The 18,919-nt window shown below is 55.4% G+C and overlaps 2 protein-coding genes across 2 annotated transcripts in view; one reads left to right on the plus strand and one right to left on the minus strand.

Annotated features, from left to right (window-relative positions):
• The window catches only part of PKD1 (polycystin 1, transient receptor potential channel interacting), a gene marked incomplete at both ends in the record, with an annotated part of 90,660 nt that extends 80,067 nt beyond the window's left edge, over positions 1 to 10,593 (plus strand). The window contains 14 exons of the mRNA XM_084271031.1: positions 167 to 369; positions 930 to 1,035; positions 1,683 to 1,801; positions 1,891 to 2,093; positions 2,425 to 2,619; positions 3,791 to 3,930; positions 4,997 to 5,124; positions 5,491 to 5,659; positions 6,738 to 6,863; positions 7,034 to 7,208; positions 7,832 to 8,119; positions 8,773 to 8,907; positions 9,238 to 9,552; positions 9,967 to 10,593. Of these exons, the coding sequence (XP_084127157.1) occupies positions 167 to 369; positions 930 to 1,035; positions 1,683 to 1,801; positions 1,891 to 2,093; positions 2,425 to 2,619; positions 3,791 to 3,930; positions 4,997 to 5,124; positions 5,491 to 5,659; positions 6,738 to 6,863; positions 7,034 to 7,208; positions 7,832 to 8,119; positions 8,773 to 8,907; positions 9,238 to 9,552; positions 9,967 to 10,593 (2,929 nt within the window). The remainder of the gene's footprint in view (positions 1 to 166; positions 370 to 929; positions 1,036 to 1,682; positions 1,802 to 1,890; positions 2,094 to 2,424; positions 2,620 to 3,790; positions 3,931 to 4,996; positions 5,125 to 5,490; positions 5,660 to 6,737; positions 6,864 to 7,033; positions 7,209 to 7,831; positions 8,120 to 8,772; positions 8,908 to 9,237; positions 9,553 to 9,966) is intronic.
• A 4,729-nt stretch (positions 10,594 to 15,322) lies between these two features.
• TSC2 (TSC complex subunit 2) overlaps positions 15,323 to 18,919 on the minus strand; it is a gene marked incomplete at its 5' end in the record, with an annotated part of 32,765 nt that continues 29,168 nt past the window's right edge. The window contains 5 exons of the mRNA XM_084270925.1: positions 15,323 to 16,839; positions 17,183 to 17,281; positions 18,129 to 18,220; positions 18,396 to 18,474; positions 18,665 to 18,804. Of these exons, the coding sequence (XP_084127051.1) occupies positions 16,672 to 16,839; positions 17,183 to 17,281; positions 18,129 to 18,220; positions 18,396 to 18,474; positions 18,665 to 18,804 (578 nt within the window). The 3' untranslated portion in view covers positions 15,323 to 16,671. The remainder of the gene's footprint in view (positions 16,840 to 17,182; positions 17,282 to 18,128; positions 18,221 to 18,395; positions 18,475 to 18,664; positions 18,805 to 18,919) is intronic.

Consider the following 18,919-nt stretch of genomic DNA (forward strand, 5'->3'; position numbering starts at 1 on the left):
TTTCTGGGGATGCACCAAGGAGGAGTTCAGTGTAGTTTCCTGCTTTGGCAGACTGGGGTTTGTGCTCCCACAGCTGTTCCCCTGCCAGTCAGTCCTCCACACTGGCACAGTTGCTCTTGTCATGCTTCCCCACACCCAGCTGACTGCAGCTGTTCCTCTCCCGCAGCCTCATGCGGTGGCCCTCCAGTGAGGCCCTGCTCAGCTGGCCAGACCTCCTCAGCGACCCCTCCATCATGGGCAACACCATCCAGAAGCTGAAGAGAGGCCGGGCCAGCCGCCACCTTGGACTTGAGGCACCGTTGGCAACGGAGGAGGACAGCTTGTCCCTTGGTGTTCACCAGGGACAGCCTCGCTACTTCTCTGCCTCGGGTGGGTGTGTGAGCAGCGTTGCTCTGTGCTGGGGGTTCAGGGCTCCAGGAAAGGGCAGGAGGAGCAATCAGGTGGCTGGGAGCCCTGGCTCAGCTCTGGGGAAAGCAGAAGAGCAGAGCCTGTGTCACTGCAGGCTTGGATTTGAAGGGCAGAAGAAAAGAGTCATGGGGATTTCAATCTGGGAAAGCAGGAGTCGTGATGTGGATCAGGCTGAAGTGAATGGTCACCACACTGTGGCAGACTGGTAGCAAGGAGAGGTGTGTTCCCTTGGGAATGGAATGTGGAAGGCCACAGTGTGTCTCTGAACCTCTGGAAGTGGCTGGGAAGAACTTGGCCTCCTCTACCAGCAGTTTCATGCCAGGCTCTGCAGACAAGCTGGGATAGACAGGGGCTAGAAGACAGGGAGGTGGGAGGGCTGGCGCATGGAGGAGGACCCCACCCTGGCCACCCTCCTGCCCAGCTCCACAAATGTGGCTGAGCCCAAGTGCTGTGGAGCCACCCTGGTGCGATGCTGGGTACTCTGCTCCCACCAATACCATTTGCACTCCCTGTTTCCCCAGATGAGGATCTGATCCGGCAGATCCTGGCTGATGGAGCGAGCGGCATCTCCCACTCCCAGGACCTGGGGCCGTACATGAGGGCTGAAACAGATCTGATCTCAGGGCTGTAAGTACTGAGGAACAGAGACCCCGGGCAGGGCAGCTGAGCCAGAGCCTCCTGTCCCTTGTCCTCCCACCATGCTCCACAGCACGGTGGCACCCAGCTCCAGTGAGCTGAGCTAAGCTGAGCTCTGTGACATTGCACATGCCTGGGTCAGCCTTGTCATGTGTCATGATGTTCTTGCTGGCCACAATTCCTGCAGCCCCCACAGCCAGCACTCCAGGAGGGTGCTGCCACCCTTCCAGGAGCCACCTGGAATATCCCCTTAAACCCCAGCAGAAGCTGTGTCTCCAGACCAGTCTCTGTGTGGACTGTTGACCAAGTGCTGGGATGTGGGTTCTCTTTATGGCACTGATGGGAGGGAGAAGGGGGGTGATGTCACACCCACAGCACCCTGGCACACACCCAGCTGAGTAGCCAATGTCGAACAGCAGAGCAGGGAAGGGGGAAGACCTCCACTCCTCCTCCAGGAGATGCAGAGCAGTGTGTCTGTGTGCTGCAGCAGCCCACTGCTCTAGAAGGAAATGCTTCTGGCTGGTCCAGCCCCTCTGCACTGGTGTTAGCACTGGCATTCAGTCCACCTTGATGGCAGCCTGCTTACCACAGAGCCAGCAGTGGCATGGCTCACTGACACTGCCTCTCTGCCCTGGCAGGTCCAGTGTGTTCGGGGAGAAGGTGGAGACTGTCATGATGCAGAAGCTGAATGATAAAGGCCAGAGCATGGCACCTCCTCCCAGGGAAGTGAGCAGATCAGCCAAGTCAACATGGACAGGTACCCGGGATGAGTGGTGTGCTCAGCCTTCCCTCTGCCCATTGGGACCCTTTTGCAGTTACATTCACGCTTGCTCTCCCTCTTTCCAGTTGCAGACCAGACGTTCAGGAAGCGCTTGCTGCCACCCTGGTGCTCCTACCTGGCTCATGGTATCAGTCTCCTCCTCTTCACCACCTCCACAGGGGTGTCCGTGTGGATCGGGGTGGGCTTTTCCTCCAGCGTTGCTCTCATGTGGCTCATCTCAGGGATATTCAGCTTTCTGGCATCCTTCTTGGTCTGGGAGCCCCTGAAGGTAAGGTCGGCACGAGTACACAAGCATGTGTCTGTACATGAGCATGGACAGCTAATTACAGCTGACACAGATGCTAATTAAGTCCTACTGGACAGTGTGGGTTGGATACTCTCTCCCACCTTCGTATCCCTGCAGCAGGGGAAGGGTGGGCAGGAGAGGTGGGGGCTGGTGGCAGTTTGGTTTAGGGGTCATCTCACTGCTCTGAGAGAGTGCTCAGTGGCTGTGCCCTGCTCACTGCCTGTGCTGAAGGCCCACAGGAGGAGCTGCTGCCCTTGGCAGCTCTGGTGGCACAGCTCTCTGGGCAGGCTCATGACACTGCTTGTCTGCCCAGGTGCTGCTGGAAGCCCTCTATTTCTCACTGGTTGCCAAACGCCTGCACCCAGAAGAAGACGATACCTTGGTGGAGCATCCATTCGTCGAGCATGTTTCTGAGAAGATCAGCAAAGTCCGACCCCCACAGGGATTTGCCCTTTTCCAGGCCAAGGAGGAGGCCAGGAAGGTGAAACTGCTACACAGGATGCTGAAGGTAAGACATCTCCTGATACCTGTGGTGCCTAGGGCAGGATGCTGGCCCCAGGAGCTGAGATACATCCTTGTGTGGGTCCTTCAAGTCCAGCTGAGCTAGTAGGTCTGTGACTGTAGTGCTTGCTTCAGTTTCCTCATCTGTAAGAGACTGGCAATGACATTTTCCTTTCCAGAGAAGCTCTGAGACTTGAAGGGGCAAGAAAGCAAAACCATAAGGGGTTGATGTGGAGAGGCCTCTGTACCTGAGGTGTTGGAGGGTAGGGCAGGGTTTGCAGTGTGGGGCAGACACTGGTTTGTATGAGAACACACAGTAGTTGAGGCTTGTGAAACACAAACTCCTCTCCAGGAGCAGCAGTTGCAGGCTCTTGGTTGCCTGTGCAGTGCTGATCCCCACGCTCCTGTCAGGGACACACAGCTGCTCTGACAGCCCCATTATTTAACTGGTGGCTTCCTGGTAAAGGCTGGACATCCCCAGAGCCAAGCGTGCTGGAGCTTCGACAGTGGTTATGCAGTGCCCCTCAGCTGCAGCATGGTGCAGAGTGGCCACTTTGGATGGTATCTTCTGGGCTCCTCACCATAAGAAGGACATCAAGGTTCTTGAACGAGTCCAGAGAAGGGCAACCAGGCTGGGGAAGGGGCTGGAGGGCAAATCCTATGAGGAGCGGCTGAGGGAGCTGGGGGTGTTTAGCTTGGAGGGGAGACCTTATCACCACCTACAACTACCTGAAGGGAGGTTGTAGAGAGGTGGGCGATGGTCTCTTCAGCCAGGTGACAGGAGATGGGACAAGGGGAAGTGGCCTCAAGCTGCACCAGGGCAGGGTCAGATTAGATATTAGATGTCAGGTCTGGAACAGGCTGCCCAGGGAGGGGGTTGAGTCACCATCCCTGGATGTGTTCAAAAAAAAGGGTTGATGAGGTACTTAGGGATATGGTTTAGCTTAGGATGGGAATGGTTGGACTTGGTGATCTTAAAGGTCTTTTCCAGCCTTGTGACTCTGTGGTGTTCAGCCTGGGGTCTGGGGTTTGTTTCAAGCCGCTTCCCCTATGGGAAAAGAAAACGGTGTGTTCTGGGTCCTGATCCTGGTGTGTGCTGGGCGGCAGGAAGCACTAGTTTGCCACAGGATCAGGACCCAACACCTCCCCACAATCCCTTTCTGCTCTTTGCTTGCCAGAATTTCCTCATCTACATGATGTTCTTGCTGGTAATCCTGCTCACCAACTACGGAGACGCCTCCCGCCACGGCAGGGCCTTCCTTCTGCAGAGCGCCATCAAGCAGCAGCTGGGCAGCAACCAATTCCTCCACATCAAGAGGTAACTTCAGAGGGCCCCAGGATTGGGGAGGAACAAGGTGTTGCTTTATGCTGGAGGAGCTGTGCAGGGCTGCAGCGAGGGGTTGGGCAGCAGGCTGGCTTCAGGCTGTCATTACCATGAGAGGTTCTTGCCCCTGGGGGGTGCCCTGGTGCCCCTGGGGGGTGCCCTGGTGTCCCTGGGGAACTGGGCGCTCACACACAGGCACAGCATGTCGGTGAGAAGGTCCCTTTTTGTCCCTGCAGTTCTGCTTCTCCTGGAGAAGAGAGGGACCTGTGGGGGTTGAGAGCTTTAATTTCTTTGAGTTTTAATTACTTCCTCAGTGGGAAGGGCCTGTGGGAGTTGCAGATGTTTATCTTTCTCTATCTGGTTAAAGGGATGCTGGTATGTTCTGTCTCCAAAATGTACAATGTAAACAGGGTCACAGGAACCCAAAATAACTCTGTCTGTGAATCCCAAGCCTTCCCATTCCTTGCTCACACATTTTAACTAGATTAAACTTTCCCAGCCAGGCTTCCACCCCGCTGCAAGCTCCAGCAGTCCAGGCTGGCACTGGAACAGCTGCCTGGAATTAATGGCACCTTTGTACCTATCACACCACAGGCCCCTGGGTGGTTCTATGCTGCAGGTGGACCTGGCTTGTCCATGCCACAGCAGGTCATCGAAACTCTGATTCACCGTGCTGTGGATTAGGAGTGATGCCAGTGAACTCGGTGGAAGTTTCTGGGGTGAAAGTGGTGTAAGGGGAGAGAGCAGAGCAGAATCTCCACCTAAATATCATCTGTTCCCTGCCGTGCTGCCACACACCCTCTGGTCTGATCCTCATCCCAGTGCCAAGTGGATTCAGTCACTTTTAGGTGTCACATGAGCGTTTCCCTGACCCCAGCTCTGGGAGTGGAGGGATCTGCTGCCTCTAGCAGCCAGCTAAGCCCAGCAGCCCACGTTAGCTCTCCAGAGCTCAGTCCCCACCTCCTGGTGAACCACAGATGGTCACGGGTGAGACATGCAGAGCCTGCCTGAGCAGAGCTGCCCTGAGAGCTCCACCTCTCACTCCTCTTCCCTGTTGCAGGTCGGATCAGTTCTGGGCATGGATGTCACAGGTCTTCCTCCCTTACCTCTACAACAACCGCTCAGGTCAGGAGAGCTGCAGCACCACGCTGGGGACAGCCCGGCTGCGCCAGCTCAGGTCCCGGGAAGGTAGGTGGGCCTGTGGCTCTGCTGTCACTGGGTTGGGGGGTGGGGGGTGGTGGTATTCCTGATGGGATGATGTATCCCAGGGCTGGGGCTGAGGGAAGCAGGCAGAGGTTAATGAGGTGGGGGTTAATTCGCAGCGTGTGTGTGAGTGTGGCTCTGCTCCTGCAGCGCTGAGCTGGGTAACCAGTCACAGGGGTTTCTGCTAGAGACAGAGGGGTGACTTGGTGTCTGGAGGTATCACCGTGGGCCTGAAGGTGGAAGGCTTGTGAGGAAGGGAAATGCCACGTGTGAAAGCTCAGCCCTGGTTGCCCCCAGCACCTTCAGCTGTGTTGGGCTCCCCGTGAGATGATCCTGTTGGTCTCATTCCAGCTGAGTGCCAGCACAGTGCCCAGGACGTGCTGCGTGGCGTGGGCAGGGCTGCTGGCAGGGGCTGCGCCGACCCGCACAGCTTTTCTACCGCTGACTATGCCGCTGGCTGGGAAAGGGCAGCCGGGAACGCGACGGCTGCCTGGTCCTACTCACCGCCTGACCTGACAGGGTAAGGAGCTGCCCGTCCTGCACCCACACCCCTCGCTCCATCTGCCTTGTGTCTTTTTCCGCTGAGGCAGTGCCCAGGGTGGCTCCCAGCCCTCCCCTGAGTGAGGCCAGCCCCAGCTCCTGAGCCTGGCAAAGGGCAAATCAAGGCAGAAATCATAGAATCATAGAACTGTAGGGGTTGGAAGGGACCTCGAGAGATCATCAGGTCCAACCCCCTGCCAAAGCAGCTCCCTAGGACATATCACTCAGATAGGCGTCCAGACGGGTCTTGAATATCTCCAGTGAAGGAGACTCCACCACCCCCCTGGGCAGCCTGTCCCAGGGCTTTGTCACCCTCACTGTGAAAAAGTTTTTTTCCACATGTTGGTGCAGAACTTCTTATGCTCCAACTTGCAGCCATTGCCCCTTGTCCTATCCCCACAGACACTGAAAAGGGGCTGGCTGATTCCCCCTGCATCCCCTGCTTAAGATAATTATAGACTTTAATTAGGTCCCCCCTTAGTCTTCTCAAGGCTGAACAGTCCCAACTTACTCAGCCTTTCCTCATAGGGAAGGTGCTCCAGGCCCTTAATCATCTTCGTAGCCCTTCTCTGGACTCTCTCTGCCAGAGACCTTCCCTGAACACACCCATGCTGGCAGGGTGACTGGTGGGAGACACATAGCTGCTGCTCTCCCAGGTCCCATAGAGAGCCAGCCTGTTGCTGGACAGCAGCATAGTGCTGCTCCGGGGGCAGAGCCAAGCTGTGGAAGGAGAGAACCCAGCACAGAGCAGCACAGCTTTCTGCTGAAGTGGGTATAGGGAGATTGGTCTTCACCAGGGTACTGGTCATTAAATCACTATTGGTTAGTGCCCCATTTACTTCTTGGATGTGTCCTCATTGGAATCTGGGGCACCACAGGACTTAGGGCTGTTCTGAGGTGGATCAAAACACTCTTGTGGAACAAATCATGAGGCAGCTTTGGATGGGCAGGGTAGAGGTCAGGGTCTGCACTCTTGCTCCTGGCCTGCCATGTAGGACAGCATACCGGTGGCTGCTCTGCCCCACACCTCTCACCCCGCTGCTCCTCTCCCTCTGCAGGGTCTGGTACTGGGGCTACAGCTCTTTCTACGACAGCAGTGGTTACATCCAGGAGCTGGGGGCTTCACTAGAGGAAAGCAGAGCTCAGCTGAGCTTCCTTCAGCAGCACACTTGGATCGACAACATGTAAGTGTGGTGGGGGTGAAGGAAGTGTTTGGCTGTCACCCAGGTTTTTGAAGGGGTGCTGCTGGATGTCACGTGGCTGTGGGGGGATCTGTGATCCTGCAAAGCAGTGGCACTGAAGCCTGGGGTCAGTGCTGACCCAGAACCCTGAGCTGCTCTTCTTCCCTCCACAGGAGCCGGGCAGTCTTTGTGGAGCTGATGCAGTATAACCCCAGCGTGGACCTGCACGCTGCCATCACCCTCCAGCTGGAGTTCCTGGGGGCTGGCCAGGCCATTGCCACTGTCACCATCAGCCCCTTCCCGCTGCTGCGGCTCAGCGGGGGTGTCACACTGCAGCTTCTCATGATGGTCAGTGGTTACTTCCCCTCCACACTCCTCTTCCCTCTTGGTTACTGTGCTGAGAGCTCTGGGACTCGTTGCCTGGCCTCCCAGAAGGGCAGCGTTGGTCACTGTGGACTGAATCTCCCCTGGCTGAGGTCACTTGTCCCCATGCCTGTCACCACTCCACTTCCAGGCCTGGATAGTTCACATGAAACATCCCTGGCACCACTGAAGGGAAGGAGATTCCTCCTGCCTGGCAGCATTTGTTGTCTTGCCTCAGCCTGTTTGCTTCCCTGAGCTCTGACAGTGCCTGTCACTGTGCTGTTCTGTCCTCAGCGGGGACATCGGCCAGCTGGGCCATGTCCCCAGAGACCTGGTCTGGGTCCTCTTCCCCTGGGCCCTGCCACCCTGCCACAACTGTGCTGGACGTGGTTTGGGGACCTTCACTGCTAGGGCAGGAGGGAGCAGGGCACTGAGCAAGTGAGGAAGGCGTGGAAGGACTCAGGGGGTGCTCCAGCTGTAGGGCAGCAGAACTCAGCCTGGTACATGGGGCTTCTGCTGTCCTGGGGGTGCTGCAGGGTCCCCTGGTGTAGCCCAGCACTCAAGCATTGTCCTCTCCTTCCCTGGCACCCTCTCCATTCCTCCCACAGGTCTTCCTCATGATGTTTGTGGTCTACTTCGTGGTGTCTGAGTCACTGTCCATCAAAAAGGAAGGCAGAGCCTACTTCACCCTGCTGAGCAACTACGGCCAGTGGGTCTTCATCCTCCTTACCACTTGCACTGTCGTGGTGCACCTCAGCCAAGCCACCCTTGCTGACCAACAGTGGCTCAAGTATCTCAACAACCGCAAAGGGTTCACTAACTTCTACCAGGTAGCCTTCCTCAACACAGTCTTCAGCACCTTGGCTGCATCCCTCCTCTTCCTCCTGACTGTGCAGGTATGGTGAGGGTTGGGTGGGAGCAGGGTGTGGGCAGGGGTGTGTGATTTGGTCCTCCTGTGCCAGCTTCTTATGTGCACAGTCCCATGGCAGGGGGGAGCAGAGGGTCCTGAAGTAAAACCAAGTGTGCAGCTCTGTGCCCCTGCTGCACCAGGCCCTGCTTAAAGGCAACGGGGCTGCTGCTGCATCCAGAGTACTGCAGGACAGGGTCATAGAATGGTTTGGGTTGGGAGGGACCTTCAAAGGTCATCTCATCCAATCCCCTGCCATGGGCAGGGCCATCTTTCACTAGATGGGGTTGCTCAAAGGAGATGGCTTCTTTCTGCAGGGGCCAAGGGCTGGCCAAGAGTTACTGCATGTTGCTGTAGCTGAGATCAGAAGACATCTCAGCTTTTCTCCTCATTCTCACCATTATTCATCTCTGCTGTGGCTCTTGGGGACAGTGCAGGCTCCCAGTTCCCTTGGGGAGTTCAGCCTTGGCTGATGGGATGATTTTGTCAGCAGGGAGCCTGTTGGTGGGATATCCTCTGCTCTGCCAGGGTTTGTGTTTCTCAGGCTTGTAGAGATGTTTGAAAGACCCACCCATGGAAGGACCTTGCAGCAGGCTCTGCAATGGGCCTGTGTTGTGACACTGTCCTCTCTCTTGGTCCTAGGCTGCCCAGCAGCTGCGCTTTGTCAGGCAGTGGTCTGTGTTTGGGAAGACCTTTCAGAAGTCTGCGAAGGAGCTGGCTGCTGCAGGGCTGGCCTTCGCTGTCCTCATCCTGGCCTACGCTCAGCTCGGCTTCCTGGTAACTACCAACTGCCCCCCCACCCCCCCAGGCCTGGCAGCATGGCTGGTCACCAGCAAAGGCTGCCCAGGGTCACGTTGTCCCTCATCCCTCGCCGCAGCTGTGAGCAAAGCCCAGCGGGCCCTCTGGGTGCTCCAGCCCCCAGCCTGCGCAGGGTGCTCTTGTCCACACAGACCAGGCACCAGCCCCTATGGCCTGTCCTGTCATAGCAGATTTGTGGGTCACCCCTCAGGGCTCATGCTTTATAAGATGGGGGAGTGAGCGTTGGGGGACAGGAGAACGTTTTGCCACCCAACCCTTCTCATTACATCCCCAATGTCTCCTTTGCAGCTCTTCTCCTCCTCCTCGGAGTCCTTCCGCAGCGTGGGCAGCAGCCTCCTGCTGCTCTTCGCCATGCTGCGAGGCAGCGTGCACCTCCGTCCCTGCCTGCCCGAGTCCTCGGGCCTCTACTACCTGTTCTGCACCAGCTACATCATCCTGGAGGTGTGGATTGTGCTGAGGCTCTTCACCGTGGTGCTTATCTACAGCTACCGGGAGATGCACTTTGAGCTGTACCGCCCGGCCTTCGAGCCCCAGGACTATGAGATGGTGGAGCTCTTCGTGCGCAGGCTGAAAATGTGGATGGGCTTCAGCAAAGCCAAGGAGGTGAGAGCATCCCAGGAGACTCCCTGGAGAAGGGGCCTGGTAGAAGGCAGCATGCTGCAGGTGTTTGCAGAGAATCAGGACCCACCCTCCGTAACCTTCCTCTGCCTCTGGCTGCTCCCCACTGCTGTCCGCAGACAGGTTTCTCTGGTGGGTGAGGGCTGGAGCAGCGGTAGCTCCTGGAAGCCCAGGAGCTGGGGTGGTGATGGGGTGTTGTAGGGCTGTCTGTTGCCAGTTCTCAGACCCACAGTTCTCTGTGCTTTTATCTGGGATCTGTCTCCAGGTCCGTGCTGTCACCTGGCCCACCAGGAACAGCTGGGAGTGGCCCTGGGTCTGCCCAGAGCAGGACACGGTGCTACAGCACAACATTCCCACTACCAGCTCCTGAAATAACGCTGCTCCCCGATTCTCTTCCAGTTCCGGCACAAGGTGAGGTTCGAAGGGATGGAGCCACTGCCATCCCGAGACTCCAGTGACTCCAAGTCCTTCCGGGGCCCCACTCCCAGCGCTGCCTCTGACAGCTCCAGGGCCTCCACCTCCTCCAGCCAGCTGGATGGGCTGAGCCTCGTGCTGAGCACCCGGGACAGCCTGGAAGTGGACGCTGACATCCAGCGCCTCCTTTCCCTCTTTGAGATGCTGCTCGCCCAATTTGACCGGGTCAATCAGGTGACAGAAGACGTGTACCGCATCGAGTACCAGCTGGAGGGCTCTCGGAGCCGCCGCTCCAGGAAGAGGAACACCCAGATGTCAGAGGATGCCCTGAGCAGGTACTGTGCAGGCAGCGCAGAGCAGGGGCCCTTACCTGAGATCTCCTCCGACACGGACCTGCAGCCCCTGCGGGATGCCCCACTGTCCCCCCACTCTCCTGCCGTCCCACCAGGCAGCAGGGGCTCCGTGCCCAGCCGGCTCCTTCGGGCTAGCAGAGGCATCAGCATGGCAGCTGCTGTGCTGCCCCCACACAAACCCTACGCCGCTGTGGGTCCGGCGGTGAAGAAGAAACGGCCCCTCCGGGCCAAGAACAGGGTGCACCCCGCTGTCAAATAAGAGGCAGCGTGCTGGGCATCATGCAGAGCAATGCCCTTGGAGGGTAGAGAGCCCCTGGGAAGGGGTTTGCAAAGGGTGGGCTGTGCCTGCCGTGCAGACCTGGAGCCTCAGGAGCTGGTGCTTCTGACAGCTCCCACCGCGGCGGCTGTGCCTGCCGGGGTGCACGGAGCTGCTGCCTGCAGCGGCTGGGGCTGGCACAGCCCCCGTGTTCCACAGACCTGGCTGTCCCTGTCAGATGTGCTGACTTCCATACCAGAGGGCTCCAGCCTTAAGGGCTGGCTGGAGAAGGCTGCGTGTTCCCTTGGGGACAGCCGGGAAAGGCGGCACGGGTACGGTCAGCAGGCAGAAAATCTGCAGCCTCATCTGCAAAGAGCCTGCGGATCGCGACTGTCACACGGGGCTGGGGACTGGCGCAGGGTGACAGGTACAAGGCTCACCCCCTTCCCCACTGGCTGTGCCGGATGGAAGGGGGGAGAGGAGAGCCCCCAGGCCTTGAAGGTTTGAACTGAGTCTTGGATTCTTTGTTGACCAGTCACACTGTGGAGGAAAGTTACAGGTTTCAAGAAGATATTTAACCCTTTTTTTTTTAAGCATAAATATATATATAGATATAGATAAATGCTATCTACACCCAGATCAGTTAATTTCCAGTATTGGCTCCTTTTATCCTCCAGAAATTGGTACTATTATTTGTATTTAAGGAAACCCAGTATTTAAACCAACTGACTTTTTGCCAGCTGCAGCGAGCTGCCAGCGCTGCTCCCTGGCCGGGCTCAGAGGGGGACGGACACTGAGCAGCAGCTCAGCCCGAAGGCTCTGGAGACCTCGGGCTGCTTTTGGCCGTCTCTGAGCGTGGGGGTGCCAACGTGCTGGCTTCGCTGCGCTCCCCACCCACCCCCTGTTCCCCAACCCCCTACCCCAAGTGCTTGCCCCCTGCGTGGTGGCCCGCAGGGTGCGGGCGCTGCTGACCGCTTGGCTTTTCTAACCCAAGGAATGTATTGACCTAAGTATATGTATTTTTTTTTTTGGTTTACTTGTTGGTATGTACTGCCCAGCACTTTAAACAACGCTTTCCTCGGCTAACAATGACACAAGCGAGCTAACAAGAACGGGATAATATATCACAAGAGCAGTATTTTTTGTTTGTTTAAATCATAAACTGAAATGAGCGAGCGCTGATGAAGTGAACGCAGCCCCCCTCAGCAGCCACGCTGGTTCCTCCTAGTATCTTCCCTCCGAGAAGCACAAAGGTGCTGGGGGAGGCGGGTGAAGCCCCTGATGGAGCTTTTGTCAGTGTGTCCCCCCCAACTCTCAGCCCTGCCACCCCCACAGCTCCCTGGGACTGGCCGTGCGCTGGGCTACAGCTGGTCTGTGCTCGCTGTGCCCGGCCAGGGAGGGGCTGTGCCATGGGGCACCCCCTTGCTCACAGCGTGGGGGTGCTGAGCAGAGGCTGAAGCCTCCCCAGGGCCTGCGTTCACTTCATCATTCCCATTTCACGTTATGTATATTGTAAGTAATTTATATGGGTTGGTTTGGTGTTTTTTTTCTAAATGTATATATTTTTGTATGTTTGCTATATTTTCATAGCATCGGTAACGTGTTTGAAACATGTAGATAGGAGACAGAATACTATTGTCAGAGTTATTTAAAGGATGTATTAAGTGCTTCTTCCTGGGAATGTCCCGTGTATATAAAGGATTCGGTGTCTGTGTGCGTGTGGTGCGTGTGCTCTCCTCCCAGCCGAGGTTTGGCTGGGCTGGCTTGGGGCCAGTCGCCGCAGGTGGAGCGGAGCATGGCCAGGGAAGGGGACCCCCAGCAGTGTGAGAGTGTTGGTGTGGCCCCAGAACCTGCTCCACGCTTTGGAAACGTGAAGGCTGAAGGCAATTCAGGCAGCAGGCTTAGGCAGGGTGCCTGGGGTTAGACTGCGTCTTGCCTTGGATACAGGTGGTTCTGGAAGCATCCTTCCTTGTCCTGGTGAGGAGAGCTTTCTGGGCAGAGACACTTGCTAATCCCATCGCCTCCTGAGCCCCCAGCCAGCTCCCAGCACTTCTGCTGTGCTGCATTAGGTGCTTTTAGAGAAGAGTTTGGTCCAGCTGCCCATGTACTTCCTTAGCTCCTTATGGGTGACAGAAGGAGGATGCAGGTGTGCTCTTTGTGATGGCTGTGGGACCTTTGATGGACAGATAGGAAGGACAAACACTGTGGAAAGGTTGCAGAAGGATGTGGTAGGAGAAAACACGTGTGCTAGAGCTTGACACGAGATGGGGGTTGGTGACCAGAGAGGTTGTTGAAAGAGCAGAGTGCACAGAGGGAAGTTGAGTGCAGAGCGGAGAAAACTAACGCCAGTAACCACAAAGCTTTCATAATGGGAAGGAAAGGCAGGGAGAAGAGGAGATGACAGACAAGTAGCAGTAGTTGGAGGGTTCCAGCTCGGTGGCAGCAGATGCCTGGAGTGGGCAGAACCAGCACCAAGGTCCACAGAGGACAGAGGAGCCCGGGGTGGGGCCAGGCTGGCTCAGCTGCCTGATGTTGGTGAAGTTTCTGCATTGGGCAGAAGTGAGTTGTCACGTCTGCAAAGAGCTCCATCTGCTCCAGGACTCTTCTGGTATCTAAAACAAGCCAGAGATTTGAAACTGGGGACCTTGTATGTTTTTGGATCTGTTTACTTACCCAAGCAGCCCATGATGACTTTTTTTGGTGGCAGGTACATTGCAGGTGCAGGTGGCTGCAAGCTGGGGCCAGAAACCCCTACAGCTGTAAAACAAGCAGCTGTTGAGATGCATCAGGATACCTGGGATGAGGCACTGCAGCCCTGGTAACTGCACTGGGCATATGGCTGCAGCCACGTCTGGCTGCTGAGCTCATCGCCCCTCTGGAGCATCCTCCTTGGGGCCAGGAAGGCCACAGTCCTAAAGCACAATCCTGTCCGGTGAGATAAGCACAGGCCCTGGGTGAAACTCTGTTCTACTTCTGTCCTTAAATTCACAGTTTCTGGCTCTGGCTGTGCCTCAGAAGGAAAAGCACCGAAGTATTTAGTTGCATAAACAGCAACTGCCTGCAAAAACATGAGTGAGTTGCTCATCGACCACGGCTGCGTAAGCACCCAGGAATGCCTTTGGGCAGCAGAGCCGTGGGAGAGGAGGGGTAGTGAGAGCACTAGCTTTTGTGTGCTGCTGGGAGGGCCACCAGCTCCTCCTCAGTTTGGGTTCTCAATTGGGTGGAGAGCCACTAGTGTCCCTTTCTTCCCGCAGTGTAGTGAGAGGCACAGATCAGCCACCCTGCCCCTGAGGGTACCGGCATCCCCCTCAGCCCCAGCGCAGAGCTGCTGGCAGTGCTGGGGGCTGGAGGCTGGGACTGAACAGTGGGAACAGCCCCAGCGTTCAGTGCCAACAGGAACCAAGTGGAACTTGGAAATCTCTGGCATCTTCAAGAGCCAAAGCGTTCAGGTCAAGAACCCCCTTCAGGCCTCTCCCCCTGCCCCCAGTATCCTCATTTAGGAGTTAAGTGTGGGAGAGATGAGGCAAGAGGCAGCAGTGAGCCGGGACTGGCTGCTCCCAGCAGCCTTTATAAGCTAAAGGGAGGCAGGGAGCAGCTCCAACATGGATGCTCCACCAGGATTTCTGTTCCCAAGCGCCTGTTCCTTGCCCTGCTTGCTCTGCATGTGTGTGAGTGTGACTTGAGTGTGTGACTTACCAAGCGCTTCTTCTAATCAAAGAGGAGCAGAAACAGGATCTAAGACAACTGTCCTACTTCTTCCCTTCGCTTGAAGTACGGAGAGCAGCTCTGGAACCCACAGTTGTTTCTTGAGAAGCCAAACACCTCTGCAAGGGCCCCTGTGCTGGGTGGGCACCGCTCACAGCTTTCAGGCAGCCGTAGTTCTCATCACAGCTTTTCTTCGTGCCAGCTATAGCAACGCTCACAGGGTTCCCTGGCTGTCCCAGCTGAGGTACAGCGTGTCCGTGCACTCAGCTGCAGCCAGTTACTACTCACAGAGTTACACCCTCAACAGCAACAAACCTGACCCACAGCCCTAGCCCATACCTACTCCTGAATGTATATTTCTGTGTTTGTAGTCACCACAGATGGTTTCTTATTTATTGTCTTAAGTCTCACAAAAATGCAACAGTATCAAGCTGCTTAAATGAAATAACCCCCCACCCAATAGTTTAAAAGGGAGAGAGAAGGACTTTTCTACAAGTACTTGTTGTTTTTTTTTAAAGAGAACAGCTGATTGTGACCAATATGCCAAGTGTTACTGTCTGGTCAGCGTTTCACAGAGAACAAAACTACCGTATTTTGTAACTGTGGGGATTGTTTCTTAAAAAATGACAAGGTCAAATAAAAGCTGACTGCTACAGCTTGGCTCCTGTGCTTTTGTGCTACTCCAGCCCACTCCCACTACCAACCAAAGCCCACCAAAGGCCCAGAGGCAAAGCAGCACTAGCCAGGGCCAGTCCAGAGACATTCCTGCTGTCCTGTGTGCCCACCATTAACATCAACCCTGACTGGAATTGAAATTCAGGTCTCCTACACATCACAAGACACCTTGTTATATCAGCCAGCCTATTCGGGCAGCTCTGGGCTGTAATTAATGACATCAGGTTGCCATTGATGGGTCTGCAGTCAATGTAAAGGAGACTCAGAGCTCAGAGCACGGAGGGGAAAGGAGGGAGGAATCTACCCGGTTCCGAAGCGCAGTCTGACTCTCCCCAGGCCAGCAAGAAGCCACTGTCCGTACAAATAGTTTATTTCCTTCACAACTCATATAAACACTCACAACGTACACTTAGAGTTCCCAAACAGCCCTGCACAAGCCAGTAGCATCACTTCTGTCCCCTCTCCTGTCACTTCACAGTTCTGTGTGCAGATTGCACTTGTCTTGATCTCCCCTGCCAGGGCGCCGCTGTCACCCCCTTACCACAAAGCGCCCCGTGTACTGACACAGCAGGAGATAAAAGTACTCACAGTATCGTCCAGCTTACTTGGTTTCTCCCAGTCTGGTAGTGTAGTGTCTGGTGACCATCTTACCAGAAGATGGGCTACATCATCCCGTTCCACCTTAGGCGTGTGCACCCAAAGGGCCACTCGCTGCCGCAGTCCCGGGAGGAAAGACTGTCCCTAGGCGTTAGTGCAACAGGCAAAACTCACCCTGAGGTGATGCCCCAAGACGTGTCAAGAGTCTTTCAAAAAGGGATTTACCGGGTGCACAGAGGACAGGAGTTATCCCCAGCATCGCTGCAACCAGTGGAAATTCTGCAGCTGAGCCTAGAAGCCAAGTCTGGTGTCAGGCTACATCCCTGCAGCAGGCTCGGCGGGTCAGACTCTTCATCCAAGCAATTCGTAGCCCTGCTCTCAGTTGTTCTGCTGCTCTGTGGTGTCCACCTCCCTGCTTTGCAATACTTCTGGTAGCAAAATCATTGCTGCAGAACACGGGAGGGTTTGCTGTGAACCTCTCAAAATGGAGACAAGTCCTTGGGAATTTAAGCAGCGTGTTTGGCAGGTCACTTGAGAGCCCAAATTAACTCCTACCAGAGCTGGCAGCAGAACAAGTCTGAGAGCCTGAAGAGTTCAAGTATTGAGAGGCACCGAGACCTGGAGAGGAGCCGGGATTCCAGGGTGCTTAGAAATAGCGACTGGATTTTCAGTACTTTATATTTCATTCCAAATAAAGTTGTCAAAATTCCCACAATTCCTGTACCTTCCAACTTGGTGATGAACTGCAGAATGTCATACTGTGGAAGTGTCTGCTTCCCCCAGACGTTGGTGTGGAAGGAGTCCAAAGAAAGGTTCTGCAACCAAGTTCCCACTGGTGATGGAAGCCTTGAAATAGCTTAAAGGAAATCAACCTGAACCCCGTTTAGAGCTTGTCCTCTCTCAGAGCATCTGCTGGGGATAGAGCATCCTCATCAGACAGCAGCGGAGACAGCGAGACGGTGGAGCTTCCCATAGGGTTCAATGCCAGTCCCCATGCAAGCGGCACAGCCGCGCCGCGCCCGCCACAGCCACTCCTCAGCACACAGGTCCAACACCCCCCACTGCCTCGTCCATCCCAGAACAGACACACCCACCCACTGGGAACTAGACGAATTCCGTGAAGTCATCCACCGAGGAGATAAGCCGCTTCCTCTGTCCAGTCTCGTAGGTGGGTGGAGGGTCCTGAGGGATCTGGGGAGGGGGCTTTGTCGGAGCGGATGGATGCATCTGGAGGGGAAGGCCAGGAGTCTGGTACTGAGTTTCTTCACGTAGCTGAAAATCAAACGAGAACCGATGAGCTCCCTTCTCTCTGAAACCCTTATCCCCCCTCTCCATTTGGGACAGGTTACTCAGACAGCTTGTCCTGCCATTCCTAGCACTGCGTGCAGATGAGGGTTCCCAAACCCCTTGCTGCCAGGGAAGCTCTCTGGAAGCTGACAAGTCCCAATCTGCGTCACCACACTCTCCATTCCCACAAGAGCTGGATTCTACCCTTTGCACACATATTCCTGCTATTCAGCAAGCTCTGATAGCTGATTTTAGACGTCTGGTTTGTAATGATGCTCTAAGGTACAGCCCTGCTCCAGACACTTCGAACAGACAGCTCTCCACTCACCCGGTGCCTCAGCCTCTTGATATGACGTAGCCTCGCAATCCATTTGGATGGGTAGGTGTCAGTAGGGTTTGATCGACTATGATGAACCTGGGAAGCCATCTAGTTTGGGAAGAGTGGGGAGAAGCAGGGACAGAGAGGAGGCACATTAACATAACCACAACAATAAAAACAATAGAGGGTTTCAGAACAGTTTGACAGCATCTGCAATGCAGCTCTCAGAACTGCTCACATGCTAACTCTGACTTAAAAGTTGACAGCAACAGCTGAAGCAGAAAACTTGTTTATTTGCTTTAGCAAGCCCTGCTCATTTCCTTGAAAGCTGGGGAAGGACCAAGACACAAACAGAAAGAAGATCTCAAGGAGTGTACTGGCTTTGGCTGGGGTAGAGTTCATAGGAGCTGGTGTGGGGCCGTGTTTTGGATTTGCACAGAAAGTGGTGCTGGTGACACAGGGCTGGTTTAGTTCCTGTGGAGCTGGGCTGACACAGAGCTGAGGCCTTTGCTGCTCCTCACCCCACCCCACCAGTGAGTACCTGGGGGTGCACAAGCAGTTGGGAGGGGACACAGCCGGGACCACTGACCCCAGTGACCAAAGGGATGTCCCAGCCCGCGTGGCATCAAGCTCAGCATACAAAGAGGGGGGAGGGAGAAGGGAGGGAGGGACATTGGGAGTGCTGGCATTTGCCTTCCCAAGTCCCTGTTAGGGGTGATGGAGCCCTGCTGCCCGGGGATGGCTGCACTCCTGCCTGCCCAGGGCCCTGGGGAATGGAGCACTTGTCTGGCTTTTGCTTTACCTGTTAAACTGAGTCCATCCCAACCCACGAGTTTCTCACTTTTACTCTTCCAATTCTCTCCCCCTCCTGCTGTGGGGGGACTGAGCTGTGGGGTTACGTGCTGTGCAGCTGCCAGCTGGGCAGATCCCTGGCAGGGAGCCCAGGGGTACTCACGTTAGCATGCAAGGCCATCTGACGGGCCACAAAGGGCAGGTTCTTATCAGAGATGATCTTGGCAACACTGGTGTCTACGAGTCCCTCCATGTCTTCATGGCAAAGGAAGGAAAAAAAAATCATCTTTTAAGACAGGTAAGGACAAGCCAAACGCTGCCAGTAACTAGAGAGAGAGGTAAGATAAACCTGAGGAATTGTATCACACAATCTCAGTTCTGTAACTGAGCCATGACCAGTTTCCAAGCTTGGGGCTGGAGGGATTCCTACCTTTCCGGCACTGCAGCGTCACCAGGTTACAGTCATAGTCAAGTGGTGTGATGATAACATGCACAAAATTGAACTGACCCTAAATGAGAGAACAATAAAACAGTCACACACATTTCAGTGGCAGCCATCGTGACGCCACAGCCTAACCCCAAGGCAAACAACCTCCATTCATGATCTCAATGCTGTTTGCTAAGACAATGCAGGTCAGACTAAAGTTCTGCACACAGCCACACGACTTCCTGTAACACTCCCACAAGTAAATCTCGTACCTTTATTGTTCCCAGTTTGAAGTCTTCTCCAGAATCATTGTAAACAATAGAAACAAAATCATTGCCCAGGTGCCTTTTCTTGTCGCAGCGATATTTATCCAAATCCTTCGTAGGCATCAGAGTGGCGATGTGGAAAATGGCTGCAGGGGAAACAGAAGAACCCTGAGGCTGGCCTGGGTAAGCAGTGCTGCAAGCACCAATGGGCAATGTGCACCACTTGCTGGAAAACAAAGTAGGACCAGCACCAGAATAATA

This window comes from Gallinula chloropus (genome assembly GCF_964237585.1).
Source record: "Gallinula chloropus genome assembly, chromosome: 15".
In the NCBI taxonomy this organism is placed as follows: domain Eukaryota; kingdom Metazoa; phylum Chordata; class Aves; order Gruiformes; family Rallidae; genus Gallinula; species Gallinula chloropus.